Genomic DNA, 21,226 nt, shown 5'->3' with positions numbered 1-21,226 from the left:
CCATCTTCAAAGAATGAGATGGAGATTTTTGCGTTCCTGTTGGTTTTTTCTCAAAGTGTAACACGGGGTAGCCATTCAAAGTGTCACTGTTTGCTTTGGAGTTCCAGGAGGGGGATTTAGAGGTTAGCCTGCCTCTCGTGTATTTCCTCAGGAAATTTGAGAAGAATTTCCTAACCCCTGCAACAGCAGAGTCAAGCATCACGGGGTATTCAGTGTGATTAAGGAGGAATTTACTTACTACTTGTGCTCTACAAATAATTTTCATCCCCTCATAATTGAATTTTTCTCGGGTGAAAAAAGAGACTGGGGAATAAATGCACTCTGATATACTGAATAATCTTTTATCTCCCCCTGCCTTTGATTCATTTCTTAGCACTTTGTTGGATTCATTCTTGTTTAAATGCACATGGATATCGCTCTAACCTCTAAGGGGGTGTTTTTCTGCGCGTGAACCCTAGGTGGCAGTAGTGGCCTGCGAGCCTCTCTGACTGATATGAGGTTTATTAAAGAATAATTAGAATGATGTATGGGACTGTCTGTCTCTATCCACATCCATTTTCCCCCAACATGACTATTTCATGGAATAAGTATCAAATTAGGAGAGCACAGGCTTTGTATGTGGGGCAGTTGAAAACATACCCCAACATTTAGTCATTCATCATCAGACATGTATGGCAGTCAGTGACCGTGTGTGTGCGCGTGTGTTTGTGCATATGATTGAGCGGGGGGGTATAGATTGCACGTTTATTGAGTGACACATTGAATTGTATGGTGTATGATTTAGGATTTCTGTATATTTGTTTGATAGCACTTCGGTTGGTGCATATTTGTGCGTTACAGGGTCATCACATCTGTTTATACCTTTCCTGGGCAACTTTGAAGCACCTTTTGTTTCTGTGTGTCTGATTTCTATCTCCGTTTGTCCTCAAAAAAGCAACTCTCCCCGCACCCTTCCTTCCAGCCTGGCGGGTCAAGCTGAATGGTGTCTAAGCTAAACACTGGCCCGCCCGCCCGCTCGCTCCCAGGACCTTTACCAGCAGCTCAACACGCTCAGCTAGAGTTTCCCTGTGTCCGAGTGGACCACATGAAACGCCACGAAAAAGAACAGAACAGTGATTGATAAGACGGCTGAAACAAGAGAGCGACTTAACAGGGCGTCCAGCTGTCTGTCTTTCTGTCGCTCTGCTACTCATGCTTGCTTTCTCTCTCCCACTCTGCCTCCCTTTCTCATTCCACCATTGTGCGGCAACAAACACTCCATTCTGACAGCGGCTGAACTGTGCCGATACCCTTGAGTGTGTGGGGCAAAATGGGAGGCTTGTCAAAGCAGTGGTTGTTTACCCTCTGCCAGGAATAATAAGAGGGGGTCGTTTTTTCTGTACCGATTAATCACGAGCAGCCCTTGTGCTCGTTTTAAGGAGAATTCCAGACACAGAATAAATGTCATTGTGGGAAAGCAATTTGTTGTGAAAACAAGGCAGCCGATTGTTTTTGGCCTTGTGTTGTTGCTATATTATTAAGGGATGTGTGGCACAAGGGAAGCCACAAGTGCAAACTTCTTGATGTCCACTACACTATGATAATCATAGTATTTTTTTTTTTCTTACTAGTTCTATTCATGATGTAAATGATAGCAATGAATGGTTCGAAGGAAATGGAATCTGAGCTATTTACAAACAATTCTGTTTCCCCGTTCCTATACGATCCTGATATTATTCTCTGTGGGTGTGAAGAATGGTCTATGTTCGTCTTCTTCTGAGGGTTTGATTTAGCTGTTTTGGCCATTATTTACTTATTGACTATCCTTGAGCAATACACTTAGTTCTCAGATGCGCCAGCGGGCCAGACCTTATTAGACAGACCCGGCATCCAAACCAGAGGCTTTTTCTCTTGGAAATTAATAGACTATATCAAATTGAATAAGCCATTTAAATTTGCTGTTTGCGTCTCACCTCATCTGTTTTTACTTTGCCGCCAGTAAAGATCAGTAGACACACTTGCTGCTTGCAGACAATTCAAACCAAATGGACAGTTGGGAGAAAGTGTAATGAGTTTTACCTACAACAATGTTTATTTCACAGCTACTTTCATTAAAAATTGCTGGTTCCATTTGCATCTCTATCACTCATTTCGAAGAGTAGGAAATCAAATCGTTACCCGTCCCGTTTAAATATTTTAATGTTTTGGAGCTCGCGCTTTGATCTTTATGTATTTAGTAGGACTTTCAGATGAGGATAAACGTGTCCTGTGAAACATTAAAGACCCATATTCACATTCTGCTTTTAAACCGAGTGATACTTTGGCTACACTGATGCGATGCTGAAACAAATCAAAGAATGAGTAAATAGAAGGTTCTAATCTTTCCATCTGACGTTTTTATTGAACGCGTCTTGGTGCAACCAAGAGCTCTTTTAAAACCCTGCCAGAGTCACTTAAGGAAATCAGAGTGGGGGGTTTTGGGATCCTGCAGGGGTTCATTAGGAACAGACTGATCCAACTTCCTCTGCTAGGGAGGGAAAGAAGAATTCAGAAACAGGGAGAGAGAAATGCGGAGAGGTAACGACTACGGAATCAGAGATAGCAAATGAAGGGGATGGAGGAGGGGGGGGGGGGGGGGGGAGTTCAACTATGACCAGTCAGAAAACATTGTGAAAGAAAGCGAGAAATAGAGTGGGGATAGAAATGAAGCAGGAGAAGAAGAGTGTGGTATTCTGGGAATAGAGGGAGAGGAACAAAAAAAAGTCGAGGGAGAGCAAAGGACAGCGAGTGCCACGGTGCCATTCTATCCCGTGACAGCTTGACACCGCAAATCAAACTAAGAAATGAAGACAAGTAACGAGACAACCGTCTACAGGATCACTGGCAGTCTGTCTGTTACCTTTTCTGCGGCACTCTTAAAGCTGTACTCTTTTCATTGTGGCTGTCACACAGGGGAGTGCCCTAAATGAAAACAGAACCCTTTTTTTTTTTTTTTCTCCGGCAACACTTTGAGGTACGGTACTGTAGGTCGAACTGCAGCTCTGTCCTCTTTAAGACACAGAGGCATGTCTTGTGTACTTCTTTCCACTGAGTGAAAGAGTTGGATAGGATCTCTGTTCCTTTCTTCCTCTTTGAGCTGGAATACATTCATCACCCACCTTCTGATAAATGGTTGCTGTATAGAAAAACACACACATGTGAGCGCTCCCACAAAGACACATCCATACAAACCCTCTTTGTATTGGTGAAGATTTAGTAGCTCACCTGTGGCTGTGACAGCCAAACAAGCCCTGAGAAGGTTATTTAGATACTTCACAGACAACTCCAGTTCAGATTAAGGTTTCTTGAGCTTGTGTGCTCTCCTTCACTCATGCCCCGTATACACAGCTACACACATTAAAACATGAAAGCTTCCTCGTAGCACCATATTTGCACACTTCTTAAGTGTTTGAGGTTCAGGTTTGTAGCTGAAGGTTAATTTGTGTGAAGCCATGGATGGCAAAGGGAGCTTTACTGGTTCTCTTAAATCTGCCCAGACTTTTCTTCTCCTTCACGTTTTTTTCATTTTTTTTTTTTCCCGTTGACTTACAAACCTAATGGACAGTTGCCTCCTTTTTTGGGCTACACGCCCCACGGCTGGCGAAACGGTCAACATTCTGGCTTGCTCAGTTCCTGGGAGTCTGGCTGTGATGTAAATATTATCTTAAATCACTGTTTCCAAACGTGCCACACTGCAGCAGTAAGCACATTTGTGTCTGGATTAGCGATGGCTAGTCGCTGCAGGCCCTACACATATCTGTGATAAATAAAAAAAGGGCAGTGGGAGGGGGTACAGATTCTCAGAGAAAATTCTTTTTGCTTTTAAGTGGCTTGAAGTTGATTTTTTTATTTATTTTTTTTGCTCAAATCTATCTCTTTGGAATCCTACTCACATTCTTGATTGGATCACTGGATCATTGGTGAAACATTACTGAAATCATTTGTAAGTTGCTGTTGTGCTGCGTTGTGTTCGACAGTATTCAGTTCGGGGTGGGGGGGGCAGGACAAATAGTGTTTCTGACACAAATACTCATTCTGACCGCAGGTTAGGACTACTGGGGAGATTGAATTTCTTGCGAGACTTCCAGAAGTGTTAGCCGTCATTTAAATCTGTAGAGCAGATGTGTTTAGTTCTGTGGCTTTTGTTAGTTTTCATAAATCTGTTATTTCCGAGCTATGGGTAAACGCACAGAAGACACTAATTAATCTGGAGATAAAGACATTATGCAGACATGTGAGGTCATAGTGAGGAGGTTACTTGTTAATGTGACGCGCAGAATGAGTTGATTTAACACACCAGAAGGTTTGTTGACTAGCTACTGACACTGCATGTTTTATTGTAATGACTTACAGCAACAGGGTGAAAAAAAATCTCCACTACTGTATACTTCCTTCCACAGCTACCTCAGTGGATTATATGTCTTTTTGCATGATATCCAGTTTTACCCTTTTAAAGCCAGTTATCCATTTGTGCCTTCAAGACATTTATAATTCTGACAATTACTCCCTAAAACTCCTTCAACAAAGTCACTTTTATTAACCTATTGAAATTCTAATAATATCAAACCACCCACCGTGCTATTGTTCTCATATAAAAAAAATAGAATAGATGGTTTAGGCATTTTGGATGACGCCAGGAGGAGACCTGACTTATCTCAACAATCAAGGTTTATCAACCCAAGCCAGCCTTTTGGTGTGCATCTGTTGCTTTGTCTTTTGAAGTCACCTCATAGGAAGACGCCATTCCAATCACTGTTGCCAGTTCTTTCTTTGTTGGTTCTTTTGTTGTCTGACATAAGCTATTTCTCAGCATGGGAGGGAGACATAAAGGAACCTAACAAAGAGGAAAAGAATTGATTTGTTGTGTCAGGGATAATAACTGATATTTGAATACTTTGTACCGGTGCTTGGATTTGTTCTATTGAAAAAGGTAAGCTGCTCTTGAATTATTCCCTGGATGATACCAGCTTTTGTACCTCAAATCACAGGTGGATTATTTCTTTCTTGTTCGGCTGTATCTCTCTGAGCGCTCGTGATTGTATGTGATGGAACCGAGCTGAGCGATGATAATTCTCTGTTGCTCTAAAAGATGTTATTGGTGGCAGTGCTGTAATCTTAGACTGTGAGAATACTTAGGGTACTGAGTTTTTGAACTGGGTCACTTAAGTTACACGGACTGTTTGAGCGCTCACACATGGACCAGCAAACACACAGTTCGACTTAGGCTAAAAAGGCTAAAAAGAGCTCCAAAACAGGAGAGGAAAAAACCCCCAAAAATGTTCCATCTCATTCATCCTTTTCTCCTCTTTCCTCTTTCTTGTGGAAAAAGTTTTTCTTTTCCCAAAGATTACTTAAACCACTTCTGTAACCGCATACTATCTACTATCACAGTCTGCTGAATTTTGGAAAAAAAAAAAAAAAGGTGCTTATTCTTTGAATGTATCTCGTATCTCTTGTCTTTTCTTTGACAGATCAATAGAGCTCCGAGCTTTGGGACCGATCAGAAGATTGATTACGATGTGAAGAAAGGGGTGCTGGTCAATGCTCTCAAACTCCTGAACATTAGGTATTGTTTTCCACCACAGTCAAACACACACGTGTGTATGAAAGTGTGTATGACTGTACGAAGGGGCCCATTAAGTGTAGTGTGCAGAAGCATGTAAAGCTCAAGTCAAACCTTTTATTCTATAGTCTAAATGTTTGTAGATTTCAGTCGATTATTTTGGTTTCCCTGAAAATGACTTTTGATGCATAGTTCAGCCCTGATCTCGCTTTGATTTCAGACTGATGAGACAAAAAATAATAATGTGAATGCACCCAGAGGTTTGAGCTTTGAACACATAAATTACTGTCCTTCTAAATTTGTGTGTCGGCGTTTCTGTGCTGGATACAAAGACAGATAATGGCCAGCGTACAAAGCAGTTTCTCTGCTGAGTGCTTTGTGTGCCTTTCAATCACTCATGCTGGGAATGTGTGTGAGTTGTGTCATTTTTTTACCTAAAAGTTGTAAGAAAAGCTTCCTGTTTTGCTTTTCTTCCTTACTTTGTGGGTGTATTTGTTTGCCTGTTTTGCTTACGCTTACTGTTCTTGTTGTGTAATATATATATATATATATATTATTTTTGTGTGTATCTGTGTGTGTGTGCCGGCATGCTTTTCTGTCCCCTGGCTACAATGGCCCTGTTCACTGATTGATCATTGTACACCAGACCTCTGGATCTCTGCTCTCTTTTTAGCTTTCTCTCAGTTTGTCCTCTTCTTGCTGTCCTAAATATAGGCTTAAGTCTACTCGTCACACACAAATACGACACACACCTAAACACAGACACACACATGTACAATGGATCAATTACATGCGGCGCAGTAGATCTGGTTTGACCGAACGTGGTGCAGTCAGCCCACATTAAAGCTGACTCTATCCTGCCGCCTGTCTTCGGGTGGAACAGACAAATCTCTTATCAAAATGATTTGTTGCATGGCTGAAGTTTGCTGTTCCCACAGATTAAAAGGGAAGATTTGGTTGTTTAATTCATGACAAATAAATCGTAGGAGGTCTTGAAAGGCAGCTGGAAGCCCTTTCTCCAGGGCAAACTGCTTATATTCATGGGGTAAATTAGGGCTGTACTTTACTCACTTTTTCCTTATATAGTAATGATTTTACTTCCTCAAAGGAAAGGATTAGTGGTGTGCAGAGGTATGGTTGGCTTCTGAGTCTGCTCACAACCAACAGTATCAAATGGTATCAATTCAGACCCATCCAGGCATGGACATCGATAAACCTCAGCCCCCAAAACAGCACTCAATATCCAATTTAAGGGGCCAGTGATTGACTAAAATGAACTGCCCTTTCTTCACCCTGTAGACGCCAACTCGTACAGAATAAGCTGTCTGGTTGTATTCATCCTGGTGTTGTTTGTGTTTTGGCTCTGTTTTCGTCCTAGCAGTTTTGAGTGTTATGTGAGAGAATTTTTCTTTTCCTTTTCTGATATGATGATCAGATTCACATCGGCAAGGAAAAAGCTCTAAAGCTGTCTGACATCATTAAAGTTTGCATCGTTCTTGAAAACTTTTTTTTCTTTCTCGTAGTTTCTACATGCAATGTCCAAATACTTTCAAACAACTACTAAAAGAAAATATTATGTTGATTGATTGATACAACAGTTGTGAGTTTTGAGTAAGAGGAAATGGAAAATCAGCTATCACGGCTTCCACTCTAAATCTACTTTAAATGGAGTCTGAACCCATTCCATGTGCTCTAACTAAGGCTATTTTTTTGCTATATAAATATTTCTTTGCTATATTTTTTTTCGCTGATCCAGGGCTAGTGATAAGAAACGCAACCTGGCCCAGCAGAAGGCAGAGGCTCAGAGACGACTATATGGACATGGTTCCACGAAGAAACTCTTAGCAGCTTCCTCAGATTGGGAGAAACAGCGTCACACACTGGAACGAAGAAGAGAAGAGCTGGTAACTGAGTTTAATTGAATAATACATAATAATCACACTTTATACCCAAAGAGAAATTATATTGTTGGAGTATCAATTATTGAGGAAAAATGACAAAATAATTGCAGAGTAGAAAGACGTTGGAGTCTGAAATATGTTCTTGGTGAAACATCATACTGCATTCCTGATAGTCCCACTGTGTCCTCGTCTGTGCTCATAGCTTGTCCATTTTTTTAACTAGGAATCTCACATTCCCCATGATGATTAAGGAAAGAAACGGTTTATACTTCCTTGTGTTTGCCCTAGTTTTACATTCATAACATCTCCTTTCCAACTAATCTGGAACTCGGGTCTTATTCTGTGCATTACTTGGCCTTTTTGAAAGCTCAATTAGCTGCTCTCACTTACGAATTAACTTCCTGTTGGACACATGACTATGTGCCATAACAGATGTGGTTCCAGCAGCACAGTCTCCAAACATAGATTCAATTACATACACAAACTTTAGATTTGACAACTTTACTAAACAAAGATTTGCTGAGATTATGTCCAGTATTCAGACGTTACATCCTCTTGAGATGTCCTGAACTGCGGACCACTGACAAGCTGCAGTGCAGCGTCTGCGATGCTCAGCTGCCGTACAGCGCGGTGCTGTTTAAGTGTGGTCAAGGGAGTTGAGAGCTATACTCAGTCACATTCCCACCTAGACATTTAAAACCAGCCAGTGGCTTAAAACAATGACTGAACAGTCAGGAGCCGTGATCGTAAGTCATGAGATACCTTTGGAGCTTTTTTGGCCAGCACAAAAGTTGGTTCGGGTTCAGTTTTTCCAACTACAGATGTACAGTGTGTTCGACACTAGTCAGTGATTGGATTTCTTCAACTTGCCCCATGGGAAGTTTTAGAAGCTTTGCTACTCCAGAAATACACAGCTGGTCTCTTTTTGATGGACACTGTTTTAACCAACACAGACTAGATGAGTGGAGCGTGAACTCAGATACTGGAACACCGTAGAGAATCAGGCCAGTTTAGAAAATAGAACCCTCTGTGCATACTGCTGTACATATGCCGTATATCACATTACAACACCGACAGAACGTGTGGTCTAAGCTTGCAAACAAAGCAGCCACAGGCTTTTAATCCTGGATAAAGACAGGTTCAGCACTTGGGAAACTCAGGATGTTATATAGATATTTAAACATACATGTGTTTCTGAAAATGACCTGCTGAAGTTTTGTGGGTGTGCAGCAGAGTTATTTAATACAACAGAAATAAGCCATTTTGCTCAACTCAGTATTACTTGTGCGTTTGGGCAGATGATACACTCCCATGTCGGAAATGTTCTCATTGTAAAAATATTAATCCATGTCAGAGTGGTATTTTTCAAAGTAATATTGCAAAGGATTTGGGGATTTGGTCATCTATGGTACATAATATCATTAAAAGATTTAGAGAATCTGGAGAAATCTCTACACTAGGGACACAGTTTGACCAATACTGATCTTTGGGCCTTCAGGCAGCACTGCATTAAAAACAAATGCAATTCTGTCGTGGAAATCCCTACATTGGCTCAGAAACATTGGAAAGAAAAAAAAACAACATTGTCAGTGTACATGGTCTGTTGCTGCATCCACAAGTGCATGTTAGAATTGTAGCATAAAGGGAAAACAATAGACAAACAGATAAGTTGAAGGCTAAAACAAAGAGAAAGGGTGTAAAAATTCAGTTTTACTTACTTTTTACTTCTACTACTTTTTCTGAGGCATGCATACCATTCGTTATTTTCTCTTTGAAATGAAAGCGTCGGGGGAGCTTTACTCATCTATATGGTGCCACAAGTGCTTTAATGCCTCACACCCTCTTTGATTAGCCGTTTGATAGCCATGGCAGCAATCAGTGAAAATAAGGAAGGCGCGGAGGCGCTTTTTTTAAAAAGGCCACCACCTCATTTCTGAGAGCCGTTTTGGCTGAATTGTGAGATCAGGTTCAGGTCTGTTGAAGGCACATTTCACTCTTTACTCAATGCTACTCGTGGAGTTGTCCCCTCCTCTCTGCTTTATGGCAAATTGGCCAGTTGACCTCCACAATTACACCTTTGTAACATGCTACTGAGAGAGTAAAAGGAAAACATTATGAGTGAGACTCGTTTTCTGTTCACTCTCCAGCTTCCCTTGCATTTAGAAAAGCTTAATTCTTTCTAACCAACAAAAGATGTGGTTTAGGTGATGCAGACTTTTTGTTTTTCTGCTTCTAGAAAGAGCGACTTGCACAGGTTCGCAAGCAGATTTCCAGAGAAGAGCATGAAAAGCAACATCTGGGCAACTACAGGTAAGAAAGCGGAAAGCAGCTGGTGAGAGGGGGCTCTTCTCTCCCGGAGCTCCATCCACTTAACTTGTGCCAGCTCGCCTTCAGTACATCCACAGGGTCATCTGCTCAGGGCCAGGCTCACACAAAAGTTTTTATTGCTGCTGTTGATAGAGACCACAAAAGAAAAGACACAATTTTCTTAGGAAATGTTAAAGGGTAGAATTAGGATGAGATAACAGAAGAAATAGTTTGTCAGAGGGAGAATAACTTTGCTGTATTTTTGAAACTTAAAGGCAAACTTCGCTCACCACCTGCAAGACATTTCCTCTTTCTCCCACACTTGTTTTCTTTTCCCTTCAAATTCCAGCTGGGGCTCTGGAAGACATTGGGTGTGTAAGATTTTTGACCTTACAGATGGAGCAGATTTACCTTGCAGAATGACTCAGCCACACCAAGTTCAGATTTACTCCTTGTCCCTTGTAAAATGTCCATTCTCCTTCAGCGTGTAGCCACCCACACTGCTCTCGGTTTTCTTACTTTCTTATTTGGGCTCTTTCACACACAAAAACACACGGCGCCATACACAACTCGCTGACACACACTCAGCCTTCGAGCCGCACAGGTTTGAGTGACTTCTTGACTCATCACTTGACTGAATGGTTAGTGAGAATGCTGCTCCAGGGCTGCATGAAGTGCTGTCACCTCCTTCCTCTTTCTCGACAGGCTGCCAGACAGTCAATCAGCCAGGCTGAGGTCTGTCTGGAACTCCCCTAATAAAGACCTCTTAGCATTCAAATGGTGCCCCGGCGCTGTGCTGAAGTCTGATTAACACACTGCTTCTCATTAGATGAGTACGGGTAATGAACTCACTTACATTCTGCTATTAGATGAAATCTGTATCAGGTAGAGACAAGCCAGGACCCTGTGACATCCAAGGGAAACCCAGCTGCTTGTTGCCGGTTTAGCATCCTTCACACAATTGGAATCGAGAGACTCTAAATAATACAGTTGACCAAAACAAAGGTGGTTTTATGAATAGATGACTATGAATATTAGTTCTTCTTTTGGCTGAAGTAGAGAAAACGTGGAAAGAAAATCAGCCCCAGCACAGGCATTACATAAAAAAAAAAACAATGAATGATTAAGGGCCACCAGCATATAAAACGCACATATGTTCAAACTAAGTTTCTCAGAAAAGCCACTTATGCTACTTATGTTAAGTTGTGGCTGTTTATATGATTTCAATTAATCTAATCTATTGAAGACACCACTTTGCTATTTTTTAGTGCATCTCAAGGATGTGAAAATAATGATATTCATGTCCATGTACCTTAAAGATAATGTATCTGAGTGAAAGTATTGCAGTTGGAACTTTTCATTTTGGACTGTGCCAAGTGGAGGGGCTTAAGTCATTGGTTCATCTCAGGTCTCAAAATCCAGTAGCTGCTTGATCTGAGCTGCAGTACCACAGAATTGGGTCAGCTTCTCAACAATATTGAAATCATATACCCAGACCAACTACCCCGCATGAGATTATTTTTTTTTTGCAAATGGCGTGTAGTTAAAGTTTCATTAGTGAAATGCTTAACCTTTATTTAACATTTCATTTGCATTAAAATGTACTACTCACATGCTGATATGTGAGAGGATCTCAAGAATAAAAGGTTATTCATCAGTATTTCTAAATAGAAAAGTTGCTTTCATTTTGTTGTGTTGATTTTATGCACTGTGGACACTTCATCCTTCAGTATGTTCATGTGTTTTTACAAGGTCTGTACTTGTGTCAGTGGCTTTTTTTAAAGTCCCTCTCAAACAAAAGGCCAACTCTGGAGGAGTTCAGCTCTCAATATTTGTGTGTAGACGGCAGACGATTTTTTTTTTCCTGCTTTTGCAGTCGCACTGGCCAATGCTTGTTTTAAATTAAATGCCGACATTGTTTTGATCTGATGGCTAAAGCGATGACGCGGGGGACTTTGCAGATGTAATATAAGGATAACGAGGCAGTGGTTTATGCTTGGTTGTAATCCCCTCAGGCCTTAGATCAACACTGAGCACTTTTAGTTTAGTCTTGAGGGCGCAAATGTGAAATGTGTGAAACATTCCTTAACAAAGAAAGCAAAAAACAGTAAAGTGTACATCTCAGTGAGGGCTAGTATGTTGCATCAATGCATTGCATCATCTGAAAAGACTGACTAAATGACGTTTGTACAGTTTCTTGACTCAAGGTCTCCAGTAATACATGTCTTTTTTGTATTCCCTTTTTTTCCCTCCTTCTTCAATCTTTTCCCTTGATGCTGCCCCTCACCTTTTACTTTGTCTATCACCTTTCACTGAAATATTTTGTGTTTCTTGTCTTGCTTGCTCTTTTTTCTGTCCATCCACCACTCTCACCTGCTGTGTCTCAACCTCTCTCTGTGCCTCATTTCATCCACTCTTGTCTATACTTTTAACATTTTATTTTCCTCCGCCTTCTCCCACCTCTCTATCCATGCCCTTGCCTTATCTCTCCATCTCTTTGCTGATCCTGTCTCCTCCTTGTTCTTCTTTTGTTTTTATGCCTTACTAACCCCTCCACTTGTATTCTATTCCCACTCCTATGTCTCTTTTACTTAATCGTAATGCCCCGCTCTCTTCTTCTCTTTTGTTTCTTTTCCTTTTCGTGTATTGCCTCATTCTCCTTTTCCTTACTCTCCGCATTGATAACTCTTCTCCTTTGCCTTTCCCTTCTCCCTATTTTTCCACTTCTCTCTCGCTCTGCTCGCCTCTCTTTCTCTCTGTCTCTGCGGCCTACAGACGTATTTACCCCCCAGACGACAAGCTGCTGTTGGAAAAGTATGAAAGCCTGCTCTCGGCCGCCTTTCAGACCTTCCTCGCTGGGCGAGCTGCCTCACTTCAAAAGGAAATGAATAATCCTCTAAAACGAATGAAGGCACGTACGTCAGTGGCAGACTGTCATGGACAAACACACGCACATACACACGATAGAAAGCTGCGGAGTCTCACACCTGAACACACACACACACATATACAGTATTCAGACACGTGTGGACAAGAATAAAAAGGAACACACATTTCTATTAAGATTCTGCCCACAAAGACGAATAAGCATGTGCAAATAATACAGAAAGTGTGTAGCAGTCCTTGGTTTTTCTTAGAAATGTTTGACGTGTCCTTCTCCTCACTGCTTGCTTTGCCCTCTTACAGCCATTCACTGTCTTTTCACAAATATTTATTGTACTGCACATGAGCTTTCGAAAAGAATATCAAATCCCACACAATGTCATATACAATGTCATCATTTCACACGCAGTTTCCATCCATCCTCGGTCTTTATCGCTTGTTTTTTTCTTCTTTATCAGTTTTGAGTTGGTAAAAGCTTCTGTCAATACACATTTTATCATTAATTTCCTGACAGAGATTGACAGTTGAACATATAGACTATAGACTATACAGACAATTGACACATAAACAAATAGAAATTGCATGCACTGCACAGTAAGGTCAGGAGTCAATGTAATCCAGTGGCAAGAACAATGTAGCTTCTGCTGAGCTCTTAATGTGACTATATGAGGAAAAAAGTACAAGTAAGAGAAGCTGATTGGGAGATAGGAGTGTTTGAATGATGCTCAGTCAGAAAAGAAATATATAAATTTGATGAGACAACATATAGTTGTCGAGTCTTTTCCTAGAATTGTGCAAAAAAAAAAGTATTAGGGACAACTTGGGAATATTTAAGCCCACAGAGGAATGAAGCAATGCTAGGGAGGAAAGATGCAGATGAAACAAAAACTTTGTTTCAATTCTCTTTCTGATCCAACAACTGCAGTTTTTGTAGAAACTTCCCTCCTACAACTGTTTTCTTCATAGTTACTTTTCTCCAAGAGTTTCTGTGTGTCCTTTTAAGAATGGAATCTGTGCCCAAGAAACTTTACAGAGATATCAATCAAAGATCAGGCTGAGCCGAAACACTGTTTTTTAATTTAGCCAGCACAGAGATGTGGACTTTGTTCAAAGCAGGAAGCGAGAGAACTAGCTCTGCTGTTTCCTATCTGATAACAAGATCATGAGTGACAACTGGACTGTCCTTACGGAGTGTAAGATACTAATCTTGTCCATTTATGAGAGAAGGGAGGTTCTTGAAGTTCAGTATATAATCATCAGACCCAGATAGAACATTTTATACGGATATTTCTTCCCCCATTCTTTTTAGGAACGTGTGTGGCTTGCTTTCATTTACTTTCTTACATCAATTTTGAAGGCACACATTCACAGTGGGGACACAAAATTCAGCTTGAGATGTTTAGTGCTGATACTGAGTGTGGATAGTGTAATAGGTTGGACTTTGGTAGGGGTTTAACATAGCAAGTGTCGTGTTTTCTGCTGCCAAACGGTATAATGCTTTAGGGTTGTCTGTCTCAGTCTCGCAAACTCAACATCTTAAAAACACGCCCACGTAAAATTCCTCCCTTTGTAAAGGGATTAAAAATACTTTCATGTATTTAAGGACAGATTGATTGATAGAGTTTTCTTCTTTTTTTTTTAGCAGTGGCCATCGTGACAACTCAAAACACAACATTTGGCTACACTACAAATTGAACAACATTTCACATCAATGTCTTGTGGGATTCAACGATGATACAATTTTATCACTAAAAGCAAAAAGTATTCTTCTGGCAACGAGTCAACACCGTAGCTTGGGAAAAAGAAAGGAGACTTAAACAACAGCGAGATGTCAGTAGTTGTAAGAATGAGCTGTTTGGCAGTTGAGCTTAATCGTCCCCTTTTTTTTCTGTCTTTGCTGTATCTGTACATTAAATCCAAAACTCATGCATCTGTTCGAAACATGAAAAGGTTTATTGTTAAATCTTTTAGCGTGGACTGAGGAGTGATCGAGATTAGCACTATAATCTCAACCACACTAAAGCCCCAGTCCACACTAATATTAAAAACTATTAAAACATATCTAAGTCTAACCATTTAATGACTAATCTTAAACTTGACTATTATTTATATTGCTTAACAAACAATACATCATGTGATCTAGTTTGCATGTATGGGCAGTTATTGAAGCATGCGGTCAACACATGTATGAGGTCTGACAGACACTGAACCCACGGCCCTTATGTTTGCTCCCTTTGTGTGCTTTTCTTGGCCATGAATTGAAAAATGTAATGAACTGTCACACTATCAAAGAAAGTGAAGCATGCACTGTAATCCTAGTGGTAGCAAGTTGATTGACTGCAGCGCACCCTCCTGATTTGAGCTGCTGTGCTGCAGACTACCCAGCCGTGGGTTACACTTGTTTCTACAGGGTTTGCATCACCCTCCTCCCCACTTCTATTCCAGTTAGGTTGACAGCTATGCATCAAATTGTTATTTCTGTCGTTAGCTATCTTATGTTTTCCCACCTAATCAGCTGATATTTTCCCATTCCTGTTGTCAATAAGATGTTGTCAAGTAGGTGGAAGCGCAATAGGCTTGTCATGTTCTGCCAGTAACACAAAGCAGGGCAAAAGTGCAAGTTTTGTTGTGGCACACTTGAGTCAAGGCGGATCCTTTCAAAGTGGCAAAAGCAGCAAATACATAAATTAAGCAGGAATATGAAGAACTTGAAAAGGTTCATCATTTTCACTTTTCTAGAAATCTAACTTCAAAAGGAAAAAAAGGCTTTCAAATAGAGTATTCCACTTGAAAACGAGCGAAGACTTTAGATAGATTCTCACCTGGATGCTGTCATCTCACAAATCACAAACTTCTGTGTTCTGCCAACACTTTTCGCCAAGGTTTATCGCTCAGAATTTGCCAGTAGTAAAAGACAGTCAAAATGAAAGAACGCTCTAGTGTGCTTTGATAATGGATCCACGAGGCAGGAAAAAACACAGCATTATAGATGTGAATTACCTGAAAATGGGAGCAGCTGAATGCAGAGCACTTACGTTGTGTTTGATCCTGTCTGACCGTTTCTGCCTGCTTGCAAAAATAAACAAAACAACCACAAAACCTAACATCTGCAGGTATATAGAACTGTAGATCTGCATATATGCAGCGCCTATATGCAATAAAAAGGGAAATAGACCTAAATTTACCCTCATAAAGTAGAAAGTATCCACTCATTACACTGAATGCTTTTTTTTCTCTGTATATTGTATATTTCTATATATGTATATTGATCCAGAAAAAAAAGACTTCTCAAGACAATTCTTAAAAAAAAAAAACAACGTTGTTTTTACGCTACAGTTTATGACTTACACGAGCAGAAATTATTAGCAGCAGCAATGCGCTGTAACAGATTGGTTCATATTGTTCAGGCTGACATACACAAATAGGGTTAATTTGTAAAATTAGCATAAAGAAACAATGTGAAGTTGAGAAATCCAATGAGGTGACGGTGTGGCTTTAATAGAAAAAACAAGAGCGCTCTGCAGCGCAAACATCTGCAATTAAGAGAAAGTAAATTGCTTTATTTTATATGTAGTTTCTTTACATATGTCAGATTGTTCCCCATCCCATAAAACATGTTAAACATCCTTGTAATCCACTTTGTGCTGTTTAATAAGGTAATGGGTCCCCAGTGATTCCTAAACCACTGTTGGTGTGGAAGCTTAATGGAAGGTTTGTGACTAGGCAGCAGACTTTTATTGCACAGAAAATACCTGTAATTTGGAAATTATTCTACAAGGCAGGAAAAAGTACCATTTTCTCATTTTAGTTTAAAAAAAATTGTCCAAATTTATACAATCCATTCAGTGCATAAAATGTTATGGTCTCAACACAGTCATTTTAATGAGGGGTTTTCTTTCTTTTCTTTAACACTTCTGGTTCTCTTAAGATATTTTAGCATTTGTCATCTTAAAGCGAAACACGGCAATAAACCGTGATACAGTCATCTTCACTTTTTTATTTAGTTTCTCTATAAATAGATAATTAATGGCACAGACGATGCAGTTCAGATTATACTCTTCTATTTTAACACTCTCAGTAACAACCTGTTTGCGCTCACTGCAAAATGTTTTGCAGTTTAAAGCTTTGATGGAAAAGGACTCAGTTTGCTCATCTGTATCTGACACACAAGCTCAACGGTAATTTAAAGAGCCACACAACTAAATAGCCCCATGACATTTAGAAAAGAGCAAAGGATGGATAACACTGAATGCATTCAGAGGTGTGACATATAACGCAACCGCATGTGAACATCCTGGCGCGTTCTTCTGCGTTCGGTTCTCCCTCTCGTGGCCCATTGATGCATTCTTTAACACATAAGTATTATGTTTTCCAGATAAGGAATGCTGAAGTAAATACATACATGCACAGTATGCCACAGCACACATTCACACATGCAGATAAGCACGCCAGTGCAGTGAGCCAGGCGCCAGAAAGTAATCATTTTGCATCTGGATTTGAGCCTTAAGTTGCAGTCCGTTATGTCCCAGTCATAAAGCAACATTAATAACCTTTGCCTGCATTTCAGCCACAGCCAAATGGACAAGGTCTCTACATGTTGGCGACAGCCCTGAGGATGCCTTTTCCAAATTCAGCCTCAATGACCGCTGCCAGCGAGCAAAGCATGTTGAGCCAGTGCCTCCTTGCTATTTAATCATTTAACATCACAGTAAAAAAAGAAAAAAAAGAAAAAGAAATCAGTGCAGTTTATCTTAATCCTTTGTATCATCGAGATTTAGCTACCCCGTTTGCACATGCTTTTGACTTTATTTTCCATATTCAACCAGATCTTTGGCATCTTGTAATTCTGTTATTTTTTTTTTTTTTGTATCAATGCTTAGGAGGAAGACATACTAGATCTATTGGAGCAATGCGAATTGGACGATGAGAAGCTGATGGGCAAATCCTCCAGGCAACGAGGCCCAAAGGTGGGTTATAGGGACACATGGAGATAGAGGTCCACACCTCATGGGACTTACAGAAAAGAAGGGTTGTCAGAGAGCAAGAGGGACGGAGGAGGGAGGTAGTCAGAAGCCTGGAGCTACTGCCCACAGACAGCACACCGAACGTGATTCAGAAAAATAAAGAGGGGGTTGCAGGTTAGGGAAGAAAGAAAAGAAAGAGGCCCAAAGAAAGGACCCAACTCCCCAAGGGGACAGCTGTCAGGCTGTCTCTCTTGCTCTCTCCATACTATCTTCCTCTCTGTCTATCACCCTCTTTTTCTCTCTCTCTCTCTCTGTCACTTTCACCTGTAAAGCCTCTTTGATTTCCTGCGACAGCACATTACTCCCTCCATCACTTTGCTTCACCCTCCTCCTTTCACCCCTCCATCTCTTTCTTTCCCTGCACATTTACATCCATCCCTCGCGAGAGGTCTAAATTGGCTGCAACACTGGAGGACTGTGTTAGGGGCCCAGAGAGTGAAGTTCAGAGCTGTGTTTGCGAGACCTCAGATAGAATAAGGACTCGATCACCGTTGACCAAATTAATTTGGGGCCCGTCGGTTTAGATGTTTGAGAGTGTGTCTAGGGAGACATCCATAGCAGGATGTTATCAGCGCTGTGACGGATAGATTCACTCCTCAGGGTTTGGTGCTCTCAAGCCATCGGATGAAACCAAACCAACTAGTGTGCGAGAAAAAAAAATCAAAGAGAGGAGTGGGGCAAATTGACTGGAACGAGGAATTTGTGGGAAAGAAACAACACTCTGAGGAAATGTTCTGGTAGACAAGGCAAACTTTTGAGAAAAGGGAAGGCAGGGAGTTTTTGACTCCAGCTCTCTTAATTTCGATATTCCACCTATGTCCCTTGTGATGTTGCCCTCTTTCACTCTTTCCTTCTCCTCGGTTGACTATTAGTGAGCTCAGCATGGCTGTCACTCTCACATCCTTCTCCCCTTCAATAACATCTAAAATTTCTCTCTCCGTTAACTATGTTTTTTCTTGTCTTTGCCTTTGCTCTACGCTGAATATTCACTGTCTGTTCTCGTGTCCTTTTTATCCGCTTATGTCCAGAATCCTTTTCTCTCTGTGTTCATTTCCGCCTCTCTTGGTCTATTCCGTTTTCACATCTCTGTTCTTCTCTGCTGCCGTGCTGAGACTCACCTTGTCCTCCTCTTTATGCCTCACCTCATCAATCTGATGCACCCATCTTCCCTTTTATTCTTCTCTCATGTATTTAATCTCTTTCTGTCTCTATCCTCCTCCATCGCTCACCCACACAACTACCCGGCGGTGACTGCGTAAGCCCTGTGATCACTTCCTGCCAATTAATTTGCGTGGCCTGACAGCACTGCCCGAACTGACTGTTGAATAACAGATATAGAAATACTTTATTAATGTTAGCAGTGCGTCCTTTCCAGTGAAAGTGAATGTAAAAGTAGTGAAAGTATTTAACTTAACACTGAACAAAAGCTTAGGTTTGTGAATTCATGCATCACACTTGAATTCGCATGAGTATTTTCACCTTGTTGTTTTTAATAGATGTCGTGAGGTTCGTGTCAAACGAGCACTTACTGGCTTCAACAGCTCTTCTATGCTCAGTACAAACAGAGATGGAAAACATTCCCCATTAAAGAATGAATAGAAATGCTTTACCATGACTTTAACCTTTCCATATTCAAGCAAATGAAATGTTTTCAAAGATGAAGTCCGTCCTGTTGGTTGTTACAGTGACAGCTTTTAAAGGGATGCATGTATGCCTGAGAATTAGTGCATCGTGCGCCTGCAGTCGCACAAACATGGCTGTGAGCTTTAGGTGAGGGAAGGCGGACAACAACCCGACATCTTCATATTTAAGTGTTCATAAATGTACAAGTGCCATTGTACAGAAGTTGCTGTTAGTCTCTGTTTGAGTTGTACACCTTTAGAAGGACAAGTTTCTAAAATGAGGCCATCTTAGACAGTTCAGATTTTGGAAACAAATTAAGTCTATGCAAGGTCCCATAAGGACGAAAAAAAACCTTTGGAAGTGTGTCTATGTGCTTGTCTTGTTAGTTTTCTTGTGTCTTGTTAGTTTTCTTTGTGTATGTGGCTATCCTGTGTGTGACTTGGCGACTTATCTTTGCGTATATTCGGGATTTTGTCCTTTCTAGGAATTTATTTGCATTTCAACATTCTGCTTTTTTGTGCCTAATGTGTGTGTGTGTGTGTGTGTGTGTGTGTGTGTGTGTGTGTGTGTGTCCTTGCCAGCCGTTGAGCGCCATGCCAGAATGCAGTCAGACACCACGACGTCAACGACCAGATTACCTGGCTGACTTCACCAGCGGCAGCAGCGGAGACAATTCCTGCTCCTCGTCAGATGAAGAAGAGGAGGAGAGAAGAAAAGCAGGAGGAAGAAGTGGAGAGAAAAGAGGGGAGAAGAAAGTTTCCTACGACCTCAGTGAGAGCAAGGAGAAGAACTTGGCTGAGCGCTCGGGTAAGATGTATGAAAGTGTCTGGAAAGTTTTCATTAGGAAGTCAGCGTGTGAGCGTTTTGACAAACACCTTGACTCCTTTGTTGTTGTTGTTTTTGCTCATTTCGCTCTTTTTTTTTTCTCAGCACTGTTAGCTTAATTCTTTATTTGTGTTAACAAACTTGTTTTTCGGATATGCAATGCGAACATTGCAGACACGTACGTATTGATGCACTTTTTAATATTTTTGGATTTACATTTGTGTCGTTGAGAGCGAGAGAGAGAAAGAAGTGCAGAAAGAATTGATATCGTGAGTCGTAAAGGAGCTCAGTTTGCAATCTGCTCCTGCGTTGCTGAGATGATTCATGGGCACATGGTAGTAGTGTGTGAACATTGATTATCGGGCCCATTAGCATATAAACTCGTTGTAGTTTGATTGAAGTAATACACTTACCTAAAAAAACATCTCAGGCAGCTCATTTATGTGTTTACATTTCATCATAGTTGAAAAACAAACTCTAAGATAAAACAAGATATGCAAACTTCTTGGCTGCAGGGAGTTCATGCATTATTCTTTAATCTACCCTTTCAGATGACTAGTGCCTTTATTTCTCTGACTGTGTAACAAACATCTGAGACTATGAGAGGTAAAAAACATTTTAGTGGTTAGATTTACGATTTTATTTTAAATTGTTGACTTTGCCTGTCAATGTTTAGTAGTAATTAAAAAAAATGGTCAAAATGGAAGCAAATGATAGCTAAAAATGTAATATGCGTATTAATATTGATATGCATCTTGTCTAAATAGGTTAAAGAAAGTGGAATCCAAGTGGTATTTAATCTATCACTTCTTAACCTAAAAATAACATTCCAGCCGAGCTGGTCTTTTGCTCGTGGCAAAAACGGACAACTGTATCGTTACTGCAAGCAGCTCAGGGTGTAGAAAATGTACTAATCTCCGAGGTGTTGTCACGGATGTGGAGGTGAGGACCCAAATGTAGGACGATAGGAGAGAAGAGCGAGGCGAAAGCTGGCAGATGGTCTGAGGCTTTTTAATAAAATTCACCGGGAAAAACTGAAGCAAAACAAATAGAGAAACCCGGGAAATCATGCAGGAAACGTG

General features: G+C 40.7%; 1 protein-coding gene across 5 annotated transcripts in view; it reads left to right on the top strand.

Annotated features, from left to right (window-relative positions):
• The window catches only part of ttll7 (tubulin tyrosine ligase-like family, member 7), a 70,809-nt gene that overhangs the window by 26,296 nt on the left and 23,287 nt on the right, over positions 1-21,226 (top strand). For all 5 annotated transcript variants that reach the window (XM_072389424.1, XM_072389422.1, XM_072389425.1 and 2 more), the window contains exons 10-15: positions 5,490-5,584; positions 7,338-7,485; positions 9,719-9,792; positions 12,565-12,700; positions 17,553-17,639; positions 19,901-20,126. In XM_072389424.1, the coding sequence (XP_072245525.1) occupies positions 5,490-5,584; positions 7,338-7,485; positions 9,719-9,792; positions 12,565-12,700; positions 17,553-17,639; positions 19,901-20,126 (766 nt within the window). The remainder of the gene's footprint in view (positions 1-5,489; positions 5,585-7,337; positions 7,486-9,718; positions 9,793-12,564; positions 12,701-17,552; positions 17,640-19,900; positions 20,127-21,226) is intronic.

The sequence above is a fragment of the Leuresthes tenuis genome, unplaced genomic scaffold (genome assembly GCF_036924035.1).
Source record: "Leuresthes tenuis unplaced genomic scaffold, fLeuTen1.0.hap1 SCAF_7, whole genome shotgun sequence".
Taxonomy (NCBI): Eukaryota; Metazoa; Chordata; class Actinopteri; order Atheriniformes; family Atherinopsidae; genus Leuresthes; species Leuresthes tenuis.
Note: the sequence above shows the minus strand (reverse complement) of the source record. Positions and strands in the feature narration are given on the sequence as shown.